A 17,070-nucleotide genomic window follows, 5' to 3' on the forward strand; every position below is an offset into this window, starting at 1 on the left:
AACAGTGTGACCACACGCTGTAACCCGTATCAATCAGCTGACGGCTGCCCAGTAGGGCAACACTGTCACTCGCACATGTTGTTTATTTTCAACATCGTATATAATTTTCATTTGTGCCGCGAGAAACTACAATTAATGCTGTCAGGATGAAGGTGAAAATGATCAGTCGCAACCCGGACAATTATGTGCGGGAAACCAAGTTGCAGCAGCATAAACGTGAGTTGAAAAAAGCAGGAAAGTTCAGTTTTAAATAGTCAACCATTTGCAGTGCCACGGAACTACGATCCAGCTCTGCATCCCTTGGAGGGTCCCAGGGAATATGTGCGTGCTCTGAATGCCACCAAACTGGACCGAGTGTTTGCCAAGCCCTTCGTGTGCAATTTAAGCGGCCATCGCGATGGAGTCTCTTGTTTTGGGAAGCATCCCAAGCAACTATCCTGCTTGGCCACTGGTGCGTATGACGGTGAGGTCCGAATTTGGGACCTGGCCAATCGCACAAGTTCCCGGAACTTCGTGGCCCACGATGGTTTCGTCAGGGGCATAGCCTACACCCGGGATGGAGATCGCATCTTCACCGTGGGCGATGACAAAACCATCAAAGTGTGGAAGACCGAGGCCCCGGAAATCGGCGAAGATGAGGTGCCGGTAAACACCATACTGAGTAAATTCGGCCTCCATGGCATCTCGCACAATCGCAAGGATAACAAATTCGCCACCTGTGGCGAGGTGTGCGCCATCTGGGACGAGAAGCACAACGATCCTTTGAAGACTCTGAAGTGGGGCGTCGATACGCTGCACACCATATCGTACAACCCCGTGGAGACGAGCATCCTGGCCTGTTGTGCCAGCGATCGTAGCATTATCCTGTACGATCAGCGGGAGGCGCAGCCACTGCGGAAGGTCGTCCTCACCATGAAGAGCAACAAGTTGGCCTGGAATCCCATGGAGGCGTTTAACTTCACAGTCGCCAACGAGGATTGCAAGTGAGTGAAGAAGGCTTGGGATGGTCAGCTTAGATTGTATTTTGATACCTTAACTACTGTGTTAAATTCATAAAACTCTCTTAATTGATTGTCATTTCTAGAAATTGTAACCATACTCAATGAGAAAGCAATCTTCTTGACCACCACAACGCCTAATACCTAAATAAGTTCACTGTTAAACCTTATTATCCTTTCCAGTCTTTACACCTTTGACACTCGCAAGCTGCAGACACCCCTGAAGGTGCACTTTGACCATGTTTCCGCTGTCACCGATGTGGACTACTCGCCCACGGGCAAGGAATTCGTCACGGCCAGCTACGACAAGACCATCCGCATTTACAATGCCCACCACAGCCACTCGCGTGACATTTATCACACCAAACGCATGCAGCACGTGGTCTGTGTGGCCTGGTCGCTGGACAATCGATACGTCTTCTCCGGCTCCGACGAGATGAACGTGCGCATGTGGAAGGCGAATGCCTCCGAGAAACTGGGCGTCATTCGGCCGCGCGAGCGGGTCAACTTCAATTACCAGGAGGCGCTGAAGCAGAAGTATGCCGCCCATCCGCAGATCAAGCGAATCGCTCGCCATCGGCAGGTGCCGCGTCACGTGCTCAATGCCCAGAAGAAGATGCGCACGGTCAAGGAGAAGCAGCAGGTCAAGGAGGCCAATGTGCGCAAGCACTCCAAGAAGGGCAAGGTGCCCTACGTCAGCGAAAAGAAAAAGCATGTGCTGAAGGAGGAGGTCTAGAGTCGATTTTTTACGACTATAGTTGGATAAGTTTGAATAAAATTGATTTTCGTAAGGCCCAAATAATTTAGAGCATACTTTATGAAAAATCATTCTTTAGAGACGTAGCCTGTTAAAAGGAAATCTTGAAAATGAACATTATTTGTTTTGTTCATGCACTCGTTTATACAATACTTTGGCATACAGCTTTGTTTTAAAGAAATTCTGTTGCCTCACGATTGTTTAAATTTGTATTCGTCTTACAATTACAAAAAATTTGTATCATTAACCTTTTGGAAAAGCTTTAAATACCTTATTTAATCCGGCAATGGAATAAAAGATATTCTTAGGCTTTATTTAATAATAAATTTACCTAAAGATATTATAGAATATAGCCTAAGAAAGTATATCTTATATTCCATCACCGGATGATTCAAGGCATTTAGAGCTTCTCCAAAAGGTTAGTTGCTCTAATATACCCTATTTTGCTAACCTGGAGAGAAACCTCACTTGTGTGCCACATGCAATAACGTTTTGTGTAAGTTCGAAATACGATTTGGATCCGATAAGAGCCCGCGACGCGATAACGATAGCGAGAATCGGGGAGCTGCGTCCATTTCTAGGGCGTTTTCGCCTATAAAACGTTGCCAGCCCCGCCGTTGGGGCTCAGTATTTGTTCGTTTGTTGTTACGGCAGCCGCCTGTCGGTCGTTAGTTTTTGTTTTCGTTCATTTGTTTATACTCTCGCGGCACTTCGCCCCTCCCGACCGCACATAACTCGTTTGAGCGGGCAGCACTAAGACACCCATCAAGATCACCATCATGGAGGCACTGGGGGACCTATTGGCGCCTCATAGCGAGCTCATCGCCAAGGTAGCCGGCACCATCACTACCCTGCAGTTTCTGTCCGGCGTGGCGCTGATGAACGACATCCGGAAGAAGGGCAGCAGCGATGTCTACCCGGTGGGTCCGTTTCTCGGCGGAGTGGTGCTGTAAGTGCTCGATTCCGTGATGCTTCACTGCATACGAAACCAAACAAAAGGCGGAAAAAAGCAAATGCCAAACGCATCTGTGTGGGAATTGATTAAATTTTCAAACTGTCGTCATGACACCACAGAATCGGTTCTTTTCAAGGCCGCTGCTACATAAATCGGTTTTTGCACTCGATGCAATAAGATAGCAATGGAATGGGTTACATCACTCGATGGCCAAATCGAAATCCACTTCGATCATCTTCGTCCGTTACAATTTGAAAATGTTTAGCTTTCGTTGACCTTTGGCTTCTTATCGATGCGGGGCCTCGTAAAACACATATGTATGTAGCTCTTATCTCTGGAGTGTATAGTTTTAGGAATGCTGATCCGGTTTGGTCTGTCCAATCTGGGAGAGCCCCTCTAATCGTCTATGGGACAAGTGAAAGATAGACGCCTTGCCTTCTCCACGTGCCCGGAATAAAGTGGGTGGCAGATTCCAGGGGGTGGTTTCCAGTGATGGGAACTATCTGAGTAGTTGTACCTTAGTGCTATAATCTTCTATAATTGTGGATATCTGAGTAGTTGTACCTAAGTGCTATAATCTTCTATAATTATGGATAGCAGACTTTACCTAACGGAACTCACAAACACAACTTTATTTTTGAAATTTTAAAATAATCGCACATAGACATAGGTGCATAGCTTATCAATAAGATTAATGTGCATTTTCTGCTTCCATCAGATAACATTCTCAATGATAATTTTCCATTACTCACTAATAAATTTTTTTTTGTTATTCTCTATGTTTTATTTTAACAACTTAGAGATTTACCAATCGAAAGTGTGAGACATTTGTTTTTGATTTCACAATCCATTTAGTTATTTTTACTTTTGAGTAAACATTTCGTGGTTTACTTACAAAGCCTAAAAATAAATAATAATATTTTAGAATTAGGTACCCTGTCGTAGCTCTGCCATCTCTGTTGGCTTGTGAGGGGGTGGTTTCCGGAAGGTGTTAGCTTGGACTGTGTCAAGTGTAAGGACCCCCAGACATGCAAGCGAAGCAACAGTTGAATGCTAAATGAGTTCCATTCGAAACAAGGTGTAGGTCAAGGGCAATTTCGCGGGCAGTTTGTATTCAATTGCACACAACACGAATGTATTTCACCATTGTTGTGTGATTATGATAAGTTGATCGATGGTATCGCTGGTTATTTATTTTCCATCTTATCAATGGCTACGTGCAGCATGATTTGCAAATCACTATTATATTCTGGTATGCCACAAAAACCCACTTGAGTCGGCATTAGTGCATCTAAAAATATATATAACAACATGTAGATCAAACTGATAAAATAATTATTAAACAAAAACAGCATCTTACTATGACTCTGTAGAGTTAAATGTTAATTATTAATGGTTAGTAAAGCAGTCAAAATGAAAACTGGTTCCATTTCCCTTTCTCTAAACTTTTTGTACAGATTTGTTGTAGGCAAAACTTGTTCTCTGACTTAGGAATTTGAATAATTTAAGTTAGTCTTCGTGAAAATATGATCTCCTTTAAAATAAAATAAATTAAATTAAAATTTTTTGGAAATTAAATAATTTTAATTTTGTAATTAATTTATTTGTTTTTGTGGATTTTTTGTTATTTTTATATTAAATGAAAGGAACTGCTGAGCTAAACAACAAGTAACATATGCATAAGCTTATCAGCATGCTTTGCAAATAGATAAGGTATCACTACTATTAAATTAAGAATACAAGCCCCAGTTGAGCTTCTTATTCAAGTTAGAGGTGCCGCTAGAAACGCTCACATCTTATACAGCTGCGGTCAAAATAATAGTCACTGAAATGTGCTCAAATGCTCAACTTACCAATAAACAAACACCTTTGATATTGTTTTAGTTTTTCAAGGAAAATGAAATTAAGAATAACTTCTCAAAATTCACTTTCATACAGTATATTGAAAGTATAAATAAATGACTTTATCAAAAATCTACGAAAATAACCGTACATTTTCTTTTATATGCACTTTGAATTGAAATAAAACTTGTATTAATACTAAATCTATTTTTAAAAATAAAATTTTTATAATATTTTTTAACGACTTTTTTTTAAACAGAAATTCAAAATAATGTACCTATTATAAATGTGCATTTTTATATTTTCCCTACTTTGTTTATAGTATTAGCCTGACGAATATATAAATAAATGTTTTAAAGTGCAGTCTCAAACTATTATTGTATGTTCATAAGTTTATAAACTTTTCCCAAGCTAATCGATTACTTTCCGTATTTCAGGACCGTTCTCAGCTTAAAGCTGGCAAATATTATGAACGATGCTGCCATGATCAATACCAATTTAATTGGACTGGTCATCAACTTCGTCTTCCTGGTCGGTTTTTACTACTACGCCTCCAGCGGCAGCAGGGGCACCATCTGGAAGCAGGTCGGCTGCTCCTCGGTGTTCCTATTGGTCGTCACTGCATATGCCAACTTCGAGGATCCCGCCAAGATCGAGTTCCGTCTGGGAATGCTGATCACAGGCATCCTGGTGTGGTTGGTGGGCTCGCCGCTCCTCCATCTGCCGCAAATCATTGAGAAGAAGAGCACCGAGGGCATGCCCTTCCCAATTATCCTGGCCGGTAATATGGTGGCTGCATCCTGGATGGTGTACGCCATATCCATCAAGAATACTGTGATGGTGGTAAGTTTGGAAAATATATTTAAAGAGCTAAAAAGCAGTGCCCTTAATAAAAATTCTTTTTGGTGATAAAGATTATTGGAAAGCAGGAATATCTCAAGAAAAAGAATTCCGACCAATTAGGCAGATAAAAAAACATTTTCATCTATATAGATCTAAGCCAATTTCGAAAATTTGAATATTATTAACAATACTTCCTTCTAAAACATAATCTATAATTAATAAATCTTATATTTCAGCTCCAGAATCTGCTGCTGCTGGTGTTGGGAGGAATTCAGCTCGCCATGTTTGCTATTTATCCCAATAAGCCGGCGGCTGCTAAGAAGCCCAAGGACAGCAAGAAGGACAAATAATTGAAATCGATCGCTTTTACCTAGAAAAATGGACAAATAATGGGTTGTTGCAACAACATTACCAAGTAATACGTAGTTAGGCTCGAGGAATAATCAAATTATTGCTTGAATTTACACTAAACCGCCACAACTAAACTAACTTTGAGCTAGACAAATTATTTTTCGATATAAGAAATATTTTCTTAGAACAAATCCAGTTAAGTTGCTAGCTAAGCTAATTGTTATTAACTGTTATCATATTGACTATATTATTGTATATAACTACTACATACTTGCAATTTTTGACAATAATTCAAATCTTCCAAATGCATAATGCGTATTTATAAAGTCAACATAAATGTGTAATAATGAACAAGGTTACAAAATCGAGTGAGTTGTCTATATAACGTGGGGTTGTTTGCTTTAGGCTACTGGGACTGTTGAGTTGTAGTGGGCGCCCAATTGGTAAATGTGGCGGTGGTAGCAGATGACCAGCGGTGAACCACCGAACTCCTCTTGTCCCAGCAGTGTGGGTGCTCCCTCCGCTTGGATGACCTCAATGGGCACTCGGAGCAGCGAGGATATAGCCTTCAGTTCGATGTGGCCGCCCCAGGCGTGAGTTTTGGCTATATCGTGGCAGTAGTTCTCGAACTGCTGGTCGTTCAGCAGGTCTCCCGTTTCCGGATGGACCATGTACGAGATTAGTGACTCCTTGTGGGCACGCACATAGTTGGCCGTCTCCTCTCGCAGCTCCTGAACACTGTGACCTGGAAGTTGATGATTGGGGCTTAGTTTGCATAGGTGGCATGTGGATTGATAATCATCCATTACCTGGAAGAGCATTTACAATCAGCTGGTGTCTGATGGACTGATACAGACAATCGCCATCGGAAGCTATATTATGGAGGGACAACTGGCGTTCCGACAGCTTAGCTGTGATCTGCTGGAGCTCTATTAATTTGGGTGTTGGCTGATTGGCGGCATTCTGGAGTTCCGTTTTGATCTCCGCCTCGCGTTCGCGGGCCTCCTTGGCTTTCTTATCGCGTCGTTTTTGGGCCTTGGACACTCTCTGATTGGAGGGCAGCTGCTCCTCACCCTCATCCTCTTTTTCCTCGGTTTCCTCTTCCTTTGGCACAGGGTTTAGTGGCTTCTCTGCTGGCTTCTTGTCTTCCGCCTCCGCTGGCGCGTCCTTGCCCTCCGCCGACTGCAGTTCCGCCTTGTGACGCTGGTCCAGTTCTCCCTCTAAGCGGGCCATCTCCTCCAGGAACTCCTTCCTCTTGTTTTTGTTGTTCTTTGGGGCATTCTTCTTCATGGCCTGCAATTTGGCCTGCAGTTCCTTGCGTTCGCGACGATGCCGCGCCCCTATGTCCTCCAGGCTCACATCCCCCAAGCGGGATTCCAGCTCCCCAACTGCCTCGCCGTCACCTTCCATTATATTATATTTAATTAACTAACAATAAACGAAGTGTTCTTAAAAATTGTATTTTCGGCAGGTTTGGTAGAGGTGGAAAAACATCGATTTCAACGTCGATGTCATCGATGTTTTGTCATCTATTATGCCCCATTTACACTAGGGCTGCAAGAACATTGATAATGGGCAATCGATTGTTTTGATTTTATGTGGAGTAAATACGATACTATCGCATTATGGGTATTCATGCAAAAACGAATATAATAGGGGAATTTGCTAAATTTACAACTGCAATTAGTTGCATTAGTTTAAATTAAATGAGACCTTAATTTATTATATTTGGCAAGATAGAATCACATTTCCATTAGAGGAACCAGTTTTTGTATATAAGCAAAAGCTTATTGAGCTACTTGTCAAGCTTATTGGTTTGACTTTAGCTATGCCAGTCCGATCTAGACCGATCCAATCTGATGATAAATGTTTTTATAGAATACGGCAAGATAATCCAACTCTCTCTATTCGAAAAGCAATTGAAGCAGCTATCCTGATAGGGATTCCAAAAAAGAATTTTAAAAAAAATTGAATTAACATGTTTTTTTATGAAGCTTTGTAAATTAAATCACTTTGAGAAAATTTAATGATAAATAAATATAAAGAATTTCAAAAAAAAAAAAATTTTACAACATAAACAAACTTATTAAAGAGTCATATATTTATCTGATAATAGAATAAAAGTTGTTGCTAAGCCGACACATAATATTAATTTTTGTAATTTGATCATTTTTAAATTCTTTGATTAAATCCTTTTGCCGCTGGCTCTTACGGAAAATTTTTCACCTTTAGAATAAACAATAACCAGAAAAGAAAATGTGATTTTTCTTAAGCATAGACATTTAATACCTATAAAACGCTTAAGATAATAATTGACTACCATTATTATTAAACAGCAATCTGCCAACAAAAAAATGCTATTACTTCCTACAATTGTATAATAAAATACAGAGTAAAAATATTTTGCAACAGGCTGAATTTTTTATTAATGCTTAACATAAAACGACCTAGAATGAGAAACTTAATACATGTATGCCAGTGGCCAGGAATCGGCTCAACCAATTCCAACTTTGGATATTCCTAAATCTTAACTATAGTCCACAAAAGATACTAAAAATTTTTTTTTAATATATATACAATTATTTAGATTTGAATTAGCAATTACAAACATGAGTGAAACCAAAATGGATTGCAAAATTTGATGACAATTTAAACCTTATCGTTTTTTGTACAATTCACAAGAGTGTTGATTTTAAAAACTGGCAAGCAAAACCAGATGATACGTTTCTTACGGCTCTATAACACATTCTTAAGTGCAAACTAGAAATCGTAGGTATTATTTACATTGGCCAACGGCGACGACTCTTAATTTACTTCATTTACACAATTATAAAACAAGAAGAAACAAAGCCATGACTTGCCACATCAGAGGCTGCCTAACCACTAACGTCCCAAGTGATATTTACTTAGCCACTAACCGAAATCTACGCAAGTTCCTTGTCTCGTCTACAGATATATCTAGTGTGATTTTGCCCATGTCCAGTCGAACGTACAAGTACAAAAGGAAGCACTGGCTAGCTAGGAATTACCAAAGAGCAGGCTCTGTCTCTCACGACCCTAAGATCCTTTCTAGAGGCTCTTGGTGATGTTCTGGAAGAGGCGACGGCCCCACCACGACTCCAGGTCGAAGGGCTTGAAGTCCTGCAGCGCCGGACTCGGCGGCTCCACCCAAACGGTAGCTGTCGAGGATGCGGGCACCGGCGTGTTGGCCATAATGCTCTCCACCGGGCTTGCGGCGCTATTATTGTTGGCATCCGCCACCGGTTTCTCGGCGGGCTTGGCGGACGAACTCGAGTCGTAGGGATTCTGCGCTACCAGAATGTTCCAGGCTGTAAAAAAGGAACATATGAAATTAACAAAAGTCTTACAAAAAAACACAGATTTGATATCTCCTCTAACTCGACTCTAATTGTATTTTAAACTAGGCTTTTATTTTTATTTTTATTTTTTAATCGAAGCATATCATTACACATGTTACTCGAACTTTCAGGTTAAAGTTAATCATTTACTTTACAAGTTATGACAATTCGAATCAAGTAAATAGATTCAAAATACTTTTGTTACTTTATTTTAAGATGAGGTAAATTAATTCCAAATCTTATATTTAAAGGTGAAGTGTATTATTTTATATTAGGTATTAATATTTTTTGACCCTGGAGCTTGTAAATACTAAGTTCAAATCATAAGTCACTCACAGTCATTTATGTAACGTATAATTTCCTCATGCTGCGGCGTTATCACCTCATCCTCGATCAGTTTGGTAGGCGTTATCCGCTTGGAGGCGAAGCTCTGTTGAAACACTGGACGCGGTATGCTGTTTTCAAAAACGAAATAAAGGCATATTCGATTTTAATAACAATACTTTTGTGTTTTAACGACAGCGCACTTATGCAAATCACACAATTCTCCCCTCAAACATGTGGGCTTCAAAAATAAATCACTTGAGGAAAATAAGGCAAAGGTGGGGAATCTGGGTTCGACAACATGGTACTCAGTTCTGAAAACGTTAAATGCATTTTAATTCGAAATTGTTGCGAGTGCTTTAAGTTTAACGATTGCGGTAAAAAAGAATTTTTAATTGAAAAACATCTGGATTTTAAGCCCTTAGATTTAATACACTTATTTATTCTGATGCCCGAATCATAAATGGTAAGATTTTCTATTATAAGCAATTAGGAACATAAATTATTATCCAATTTTGTTAGTTTAAAATTTTAGTTAAAGTCGATTGCTGAATTTTTTTTAGTAAAATTAAAACATTTTTTTTTATAAATACAAGGATTTGTGTTATTGATTTTAAAAAAGGTCTTCAAAAAAGTACAACGTTTAAAAAACTGAAAAAAAAATTTCAAAAAAATAACATCTATAAGACATCGTTATAACGGTGCTAACAGGAACAAGGAGATGATTGAGCTATTCCAAAATTCCAACAAGAAATTGAAGGTTTTGAAAACCTATACAAATTTCCAAGTTTTATCCACAAAATCCGCACACCTTCAGTAAAAGTTGTGATGTAACTGTCGCTACATTTAAATATATTACAAAAACGGTCATAATAAATACAGATTAAATAAAAACAATTTGATATGCATATTCTTCTTAAAGAGTCCTCGGTAGAAAGCGAACACTTCACCTACATAGGCACAAATCTATAGACCCAACAATTAATTGACAAGACCGAGTTGCGAGTTTTTTTTAGCGTAGACTTTGGCTAAGTATACCCGAGAAGTTCCGTTGAAGTCGTGACGTAACGGTCGTGGAAAAGTCAATGCCTCCGGGGCATTTAAATAAAAGTGGAGCCGATAACCGACGCCTGACCCACGTGTTTCCCTTGGGTCTCCTAGGGAGCGTATAAGTGTATATGCTTGGGAGCAATGGCAATTAGCATTACGGTGCTAGGTCGCCACGGATTCTTGCGATAAAATGTCAGAGATAAGACGAGGGTCTCGAACCCCCCACCTCCGCCACTTTTCCCTCGCTTTCCACATTTTCACCATGTGCTGGGTGTTTGCATAAGCAGCCAAGATTCTTACTTTTTGTGCTCCTCGGGACTGTTCAGATCGAAACTGGCATTTTTCCGGCCGCTCTCCTTAATGCTTTCGAATTTTTCAAAATTTTGTGCCAGGCCTGCGATGAAAAAAAAAAGGATGATGAAAATGTAATTCATTTATTTGCAGTGGAAAAGCCGGCAAAACAAAAAGTTAACAGATAAAGAGAGAACAGGAGAGAGCGGGAGAGTGGGGCCAGCAGAAAAGAGAAAAATTGTGACATAACAGCTGGGCAAAAGCGCTCTCTCTTAAAAGGGTCTATTGTATCATTATTAACCATTATTATTATTATTATTATTATTATTATTATATTATTTATCACTCACCGCGACGAGTTTTAGCAACGATTTTGCTGGGGCCCTTGTTGATTGTGTACATGATGGGTAGTGGAGAAAATACCAGGGCAATATTGTCCTTCCGATTTTCGTGATATTGTTTTCTTTTCTGGCAAAGAAATGTATGTTTGCTATGTTTTCAGTTCTTTTCCCCTTGTGCAATCATATGATCAGTGGCACCCTTCCGCGCGTCGCCTCCTTTTGGTCTGTCATCGTCTTGAAAAGTTACACAATACACTCTAGTTAGGGCGATGATGAATTCGCGCTCTTCTATTTCACTGCAGTCGTATCAATTGATTTAATTTCGATTTAATTCACCGACAACCGCACTTGGATTGCTCCTGGAAAATGCGTGTGTTTTATAACGATAACGTTCTGTGCGGCGGACGAAGCTCCAATGCATTGCTCCACTCAAATCGCATAACGAAATGTTAAGAGAAACACCCGCTATCGCCATATGTTAACGCGTTTATGCGGACAAGAACGCGATGTTTGGAGAATCGCAAGACCTGATCGTTTAAAATCAGGTGCAGCATTTTCGCTTGTCAAGTGAAAATACGTATTCCATTTTTCTTTTAATATGCAATACGATTTAAAAGATAAATAATTCAAATTATGTATTTACTGTTATTCAGCTATCAAAAGTCAGGAAGATGTTTTCCGCATAAACAGTTCAACCGATACACGTGCATGGTTACCATATGTTTCGTCCAGTGTGTACACTCTGCTCAGGGCTATAAATTATTTTTATCTGCGCGCGAAATTTTAAAGGGCTTAAAGTTTGATTAAGAAGTTTATATAAAATCAAAATTTGTTATTGACTTCCACTTATATTGGTTATTATATATAAAGTTATTGTTAACCTACTCTTTTAAAATATTATGAATGCACAACTGTTTCCATTTTCTGTCTTAAAATGCCTTACAACTTTTAATTACAGACTGGACTCTGATGGGTTGAAATGCAGTACAAGCCTGAGTAATTGGAAACTCGAAGTATATTAGCGATATTTTATACTCAGTTAAACTACCATAACCCAAACTACCATATGCCATTAACAAAAGGAATGATAGAGTATAAAAATTATAGAATTTATTTTACAAAATTAAAAATAAGTTATTTCACACTGTCGTTACTTTATGTATTTGCAAGTTCCCCGTTTCAACTTAAAAAAATAAATTGGAAGAATTTTTAGATCATTTTCTTTGGATTAAGAAATATTTAAAGGCGGACTTTGTGGCGACAGTAAAGTAAACGGTTTGCTACCTGCGCGCGTAATTCCGAACGCATTAAAAAGGGATTAGCGAGATTTTTCAGTGGAAAATTTAATTACGAGCAGGTAGGGTCATAAAACGACAGATGCGGGAAACGGATAAGCAATATTTTCCGCAAAAATATTTATGACCTCTGAAAAATTGCACACACATCAACTGGATATAAAGAGGGTCGGGGGCAAAGGGAAATCAGTATCAGGGCAACCACGTCAAGCTTCACATTAACTTCCCGAACAACCAAGAAGTCATCATGTCGACCAACGAAACCAACCAAGTGCTGCAGCGCCTGAACAGCCTGAAAATTGTGGAAACCCCCAAGGAACAGAGGGAACTGGACAGCCGGGAGTGCTACTCCCTGGACAGCAAGAAGTATGGACTAGTGCCCGCCACCCCCAGCAGCAGTGGAACCGGAAAGTTTCAAACCGAGCTCAAGAAACGCCGCAAAAACAAACTCAATCGCACGTACACTTACGAGGCGGACAAACACTTCATCAGGGCTCGCAAATCTTTGAACTTCTAATCATAACCCAATGTGATCACCTTAGTTATAAGCAACTTTGATTTCAAATCGAACAAGTCAAACATTTTCTTCCTCGCTCTCATACAATAAAATATATACATAAAATTCAAATTTAATACGTTACGCGCCTTTTTCTGGTTGACGATAATGTGGGCAATCAATTTGTTTGTGGTCACACTGCTGTTGATCTATCTGGCAGCCCTGGCGCACAGCTGTTCTTGCGGCGAAGCGGCGAATTTAGAGTGCGGATGCACAAAAAATCACTAAAAACAAAATAAACGCGAAAAATTACTCATTAACTTGAAATAAAAAATTTATAAAATAAATAACAACTACTTAAGATGACAGACATTACGGCAAACAGCGAGGGCAATTCCAATAGTAGTGAGGCTTTAGTAGAGCACCAGCAGCCGACGCCGGAATTTCTGCAGCGAAAAATATATTTTCTTGTTGATCAACTGCGCTCCTATCACTCGGAACTTCCAGAGTAAGTCCTTAAATTTACATGTTTTTAAACATTAATTAATCCGTTTTAACTACAGAAACTTACAGACGCGAATTTCCTATGATTTACTCACCGAACTGGCGAATTGTGTGCTGAATGAGGGGATTTTTGTGATTGTTAAAGCCCTAATGGAATTGCAACACGAAACCGAAAGACATTTGATCAAAATGCGAATGCAGGTGGAAAACGAGTATGAAATTGAGGTGGCCGAGTGGAGGAGCAAAATCAAGGATCCCGAGGAGCTTCACCACATTTTGGGCCTCATGAAAATCAAGCACACGAAGAAACTACTTGAATCAGACAAGAAGATTATTGAAATACTTGATCAGAAGGTGCACATTTAACTACCGTACTTTATCCATATAATTCTGCTATCTGAACTGAATTTAACTTCAGATAAAGTCAAAAATTTTCAAATATATTGTGTTGCGCATCAAAACGATAATTATTTGAAATTAGTATAATCTTGCAAGAATTAATAAATAATTAAAAAGCAATTTAAAGTAATAGATCCCAAAAGAATAAGTATTTAAACTAACTTTAATTTTAACTTAAAATAATGATAAGCTTTGGTTTAAACTACTTGACAATATCAAAACTAGTCTACATAAATCAAATTAAGTACTTAAGTACTATTTTAATCATTCGACTTATATCTTACAGGTTAACGACCAACAATCCACACTTCAAAAGGCCGGAGTTCCCGGTTTTTATGTCACCGAGAATCCGAAGGAGATCAAAATACAAATGTTCCTGTTGGACTTCATTTTGCGTCTGAGTCGATTGAAGTACGAGCCCAACAAATAACCACTAATTAATAATCCGGAGACCACAAAAGACTGCACTTGACTTGTTTAAATTAGAATATATAAGGCAATTAAATTATTAACCCTGATCAAATGTCCCGGCTGTACGATCGTCCATTGTGGGTCCGAAAGAAACCTGTAGCGCTGCGCAGTTTTAATCAGCGAAGAATTGCGAGAGGGAGCAAGAGACGGGGCCGCCAGAAGAGCGGGAGAATTGATAAAGATAGCGCGGCTCTCTATTTTTCCCGTAGAAAGCGGAGAGGCGGCGCTATAAATTGGAGCGACCGGTCTGCAGATGCATCAGTTTTGCTTTCAAATTTCAAAGCAACACATTAAATAAAAAAAGTAGTGAAATCATGTCTCTGACTATCACCCCAACTGTTTCGCATCCTGAGCTCAAGGATCTGGTAAGTAACTCATCCGAGAACTTGTGATTGGCGCCCTAACATCCTGTAAAAAGTGTTTTTGAATGTCCTGCTTTAAAAAGTGTCAATATCCTTTGTACGGTGATTATTGTTTTTTAACACATTTTCTCTAGTGTATTTTTGTAATTTAATTATATCGGTCTCTAACTGGTAGAATTGATTAATTTGTAATTTTAAATAGTCTAATTCAATAAATTAACCCTGTGACTAGTAACAATTTTAATCTGCTTAGTTGATGAGCATATTCCTAAAAACATTAAAGTTTGAATTAAATTATCTGGGTGTACAGAATGCTATTACGAATTCAAAACGCTTAAAGTTTCTTGAACCCTTACAAGGTCGAGTAGCCAATTGTTTGATGTTTCATGTGCTTAGTCATAAAAGCCAGTTTCCGTCATCTAATGTTCAGAATAATTTAAGTTTATGTTCACACCATTTTGTTGGCTATAGGAATTTGATTTGTTTGGCCATGTTTAGTTGCTTCCCAACAGTTGAGAAGTTTGCACGCCATGTTTTCGCGACTGTTTCGTAATTTCAAGGCAAGTTTTAGCAGCTTAAAAAGAGTGTTTTAATATTTGGAGAGTGATTTAATATTGTGCAAACGTTAGTTGTTGTGTTTTCAAAAAGGAGCCCCATCGAACAACGACTTTTACTTTCTTTTAAACAGTTTTTTCATTGACCTTGATTTTGAAATTGATTTTGTGTGGGAGAGCGAGAGTCTGTTAAATCAGCTGTTCAACAGCTGCAATTGCAAGGCGAAGAGTGTTAAACCAGACAGAGAGAGAAAGAGAGAGAGAGTTTTGTAAAGAGTGCATTATTTTGCTGACGACATCAGACGCCGGACATAAAGCTTGTATCTCAAAAACAAAAAATAACAGCTAAATCTAAAAGTTTTTTTCGTATATTTGTTCGAAATAAAATGCGTTGCTTGCCGGGCTATGGTTACGGTTTGACCTTTTTGTTTCTGGTGCGCCATAAAAACGAATTATATCTCTAAATCCGGTGAAATTGTTGCTCATACTCCCCCATTATTCTTCTTCTTCCAGAGCACCGTTCGCAATGAACAGAAGGAACTGAATATTTCGCCGGTTCACGATGTAATATTCCAAAGGCCACGGCCACTTTTGGTATGGGATGTTTCTGGGGCGCCGGAATCTCTATATGGAGCTACCCGTGGGGTCTTGAGAACCACCGTGGGATACGCCGGCGGCAGCTCGGACTTGCCAACGTACCGTAAAATGTAAGATAGCTGGATCCAGAGCACTGATCATCCTAACATGTACATTTCTTTTTCCTTCGACATCCCCATATGTTCCCCATCCCATAAACCTTTCGGATCTGGTACTAACCACAAATCTCAACAGGGGCGATCACACGGAGGTGCTGGAAATCGACTATGATCCCACTGTGATCAGCTTCAAGGAGCTGCTGGATCTGTTCTGGAACAACCATGAGTATGGACTGACCACGCCCATTAAGCGCCAGTATGCCTCCTTGATTTTGTTCCACGACGATGAGCAGAAGCAGATTGCACAGGCCTCCAAATTGGAGGAACAGGAGCGTCGCGCTCCAGAAATCATAACCACGGAGATTGCGTCCAAGGAGAACTTTTACCCAGCCGAGGCGTAGGTTTAAATAACAGACGTCTTGACCCCTTGATGTTAAATACCCTTTTTCCCCATAGTTACCATCAAAAGTACAGACTGCAGGGCCACAAGGATCTCGCATCCTCGCTGAATCTCACCCCAAAACTGTTGCAGACCAGCTATGTGGCCACCAAACTGAATGGCTATCTGGCCGGAGTCGGTGGCATGGAGCAATTCAAGGCGGAGGTGGAGTCCATGGGTCTTACGCCCACCCAGCGCCAGTACTGTAACTACCACGTGGAGCAAAACGAGGGCCAGGGTCTCTACTGCTGACATGGTCGGATGTGCATAGATGTTAAGCGTAGATCGTACACCTAGGGGGGTAATTTTATCAAGAGTTTGCTTGTTCAAAACAGATTGTGTATTATGTAGAATTAGAAAAGACACTTAAATATATGGAAAAACATATATATTTTATTATAATAATAAAAATATATCTCAAATTAAAGTTCATAAACTTGTTCTTGGGTGGTTCAGTTTAGTTAAACTAAGGTTAATAATGTAGATTTAGTACTAAATTATTGTTATATTTTGCTGATTTTAGGCAAAAAACAGCATGCAGGTACCTCCTGCCTAACAAAATACATCTTTTTTATACCACACCCCAAAGGCAGTGAACTTTTTCTTGCCTGCATTTGACCGATAAAATATTCTGAAAATACAGAAGTGCGTCTTCGTTTAGTATTACGAACACGAGTATTATTCGACTGATCCTCGTCATGTGCCGAAATTGCAAAAACAGAAGCCTAGATAGCTGTCTGAATA

The 17,070-nt window shown here is 39.5% G+C and overlaps 8 protein-coding genes across 8 annotated transcripts; 6 read left to right on the top strand and 2 right to left on the bottom strand.

Annotated features, from left to right (window-relative positions):
• The first annotated feature begins 50 nt into the window (after positions 1-50).
• LOC128259829 (DDB1- and CUL4-associated factor 13) lies at positions 51-1,800 on the top strand. Its single transcript, XM_052992430.1, has 3 exons — positions 51-216; positions 269-983; positions 1,182-1,800. Exons 1-3 carry the CDS (start codon positions 147-149, stop codon positions 1,732-1,734), a joined length of 1,338 nt encoding a protein of 445 aa, XP_052848390.1. The 5' UTR covers positions 51-146; the 3' UTR covers positions 1,735-1,800.
• A 570-nt stretch (positions 1,801-2,370) lies between these two features.
• Positions 2,371-6,131, top strand: LOC128259843 (sugar transporter SWEET1). The gene is made up of 3 exons (XM_052992450.1): positions 2,371-2,704; positions 4,990-5,395; positions 5,632-6,131. The coding sequence occupies exons 1-3, from the start codon at positions 2,535-2,537 to the stop codon at positions 5,743-5,745; spliced, it is 690 nt and encodes a 229-aa protein (XP_052848410.1). The 5' UTR covers positions 2,371-2,534; the 3' UTR covers positions 5,746-6,131.
• On the bottom strand, positions 6,037-7,265 carry LOC128259834 (deubiquitinase OTUD6B). The gene is made up of 2 exons (XM_052992440.1): positions 6,556-7,265; positions 6,037-6,491 (listed from the first exon to the last, which is right to left on the bottom strand). The coding sequence occupies exons 1-2, from the start codon at positions 7,154-7,156 to the stop codon at positions 6,148-6,150; spliced, it is 945 nt and encodes a 314-aa protein (XP_052848400.1). The 5' UTR covers positions 7,157-7,265; the 3' UTR covers positions 6,037-6,147.
• Positions 7,266-8,145: 880 nt separating this feature from the next.
• On the bottom strand, positions 8,146-11,559 carry LOC128259850 (MAPK regulated corepressor interacting protein 2). The gene is made up of 4 exons (XM_052992458.1): positions 11,121-11,559; positions 10,780-10,873; positions 9,442-9,560; positions 8,146-9,075 (listed from the first exon to the last, which is right to left on the bottom strand). The coding sequence occupies exons 1-4, from the start codon at positions 11,170-11,172 to the stop codon at positions 8,816-8,818; spliced, it is 525 nt and encodes a 174-aa protein (XP_052848418.1). The 5' UTR covers positions 11,173-11,559; the 3' UTR covers positions 8,146-8,815.
• Positions 11,560-12,584: 1,025 nt separating this feature from the next.
• LOC128259854 (protein Z600) lies at positions 12,585-12,937 on the top strand. The gene has a single exon (XM_052992462.1). The coding sequence runs from the start codon at positions 12,654-12,656 to the stop codon at positions 12,921-12,923; it is 270 nt and encodes an 89-aa protein (XP_052848422.1). The 5' UTR covers positions 12,585-12,653; the 3' UTR covers positions 12,924-12,937.
• A 97-nt stretch (positions 12,938-13,034) lies between these two features.
• LOC128259856 (gonadal protein gdl-ORF39) lies at positions 13,035-13,190 on the top strand. The gene has a single exon (XM_052992465.1). It carries the CDS (start codon positions 13,071-13,073, stop codon positions 13,188-13,190), a length of 120 nt encoding a protein of 39 aa, XP_052848425.1. The 5' UTR covers positions 13,035-13,070.
• LOC128259845 (gonadal protein gdl) lies at positions 13,126-14,328 on the top strand. The gene is made up of 3 exons (XM_052992452.1): positions 13,126-13,410; positions 13,466-13,760; positions 14,092-14,328. The coding sequence occupies exons 1-3, from the start codon at positions 13,265-13,267 to the stop codon at positions 14,233-14,235; spliced, it is 585 nt and encodes a 194-aa protein (XP_052848412.1). The 5' UTR covers positions 13,126-13,264; the 3' UTR covers positions 14,236-14,328.
• Positions 14,329-14,444: 116 nt separating this feature from the next.
• On the top strand, positions 14,445-16,753 carry LOC128259841 (peptide methionine sulfoxide reductase). The gene is given in 6 exon segments (XM_052992448.1): positions 14,445-14,641; positions 15,706-15,754; positions 15,757-15,809; positions 15,811-15,899; positions 16,024-16,284; positions 16,344-16,753. Coding segments are annotated over 6 exon segments (783 nt in total). The 5' UTR covers positions 14,445-14,590; the 3' UTR covers positions 16,624-16,753.
• The last annotated feature ends 317 nt before the right edge of the window (positions 16,754-17,070 follow it).

This window comes from Drosophila gunungcola, assembly GCF_025200985.1.
Source record: "Drosophila gunungcola strain Sukarami chromosome 3L unlocalized genomic scaffold, Dgunungcola_SK_2 000009F, whole genome shotgun sequence".
In the NCBI taxonomy this organism is placed as follows: domain Eukaryota; kingdom Metazoa; phylum Arthropoda; class Insecta; order Diptera; family Drosophilidae; genus Drosophila; species Drosophila gunungcola.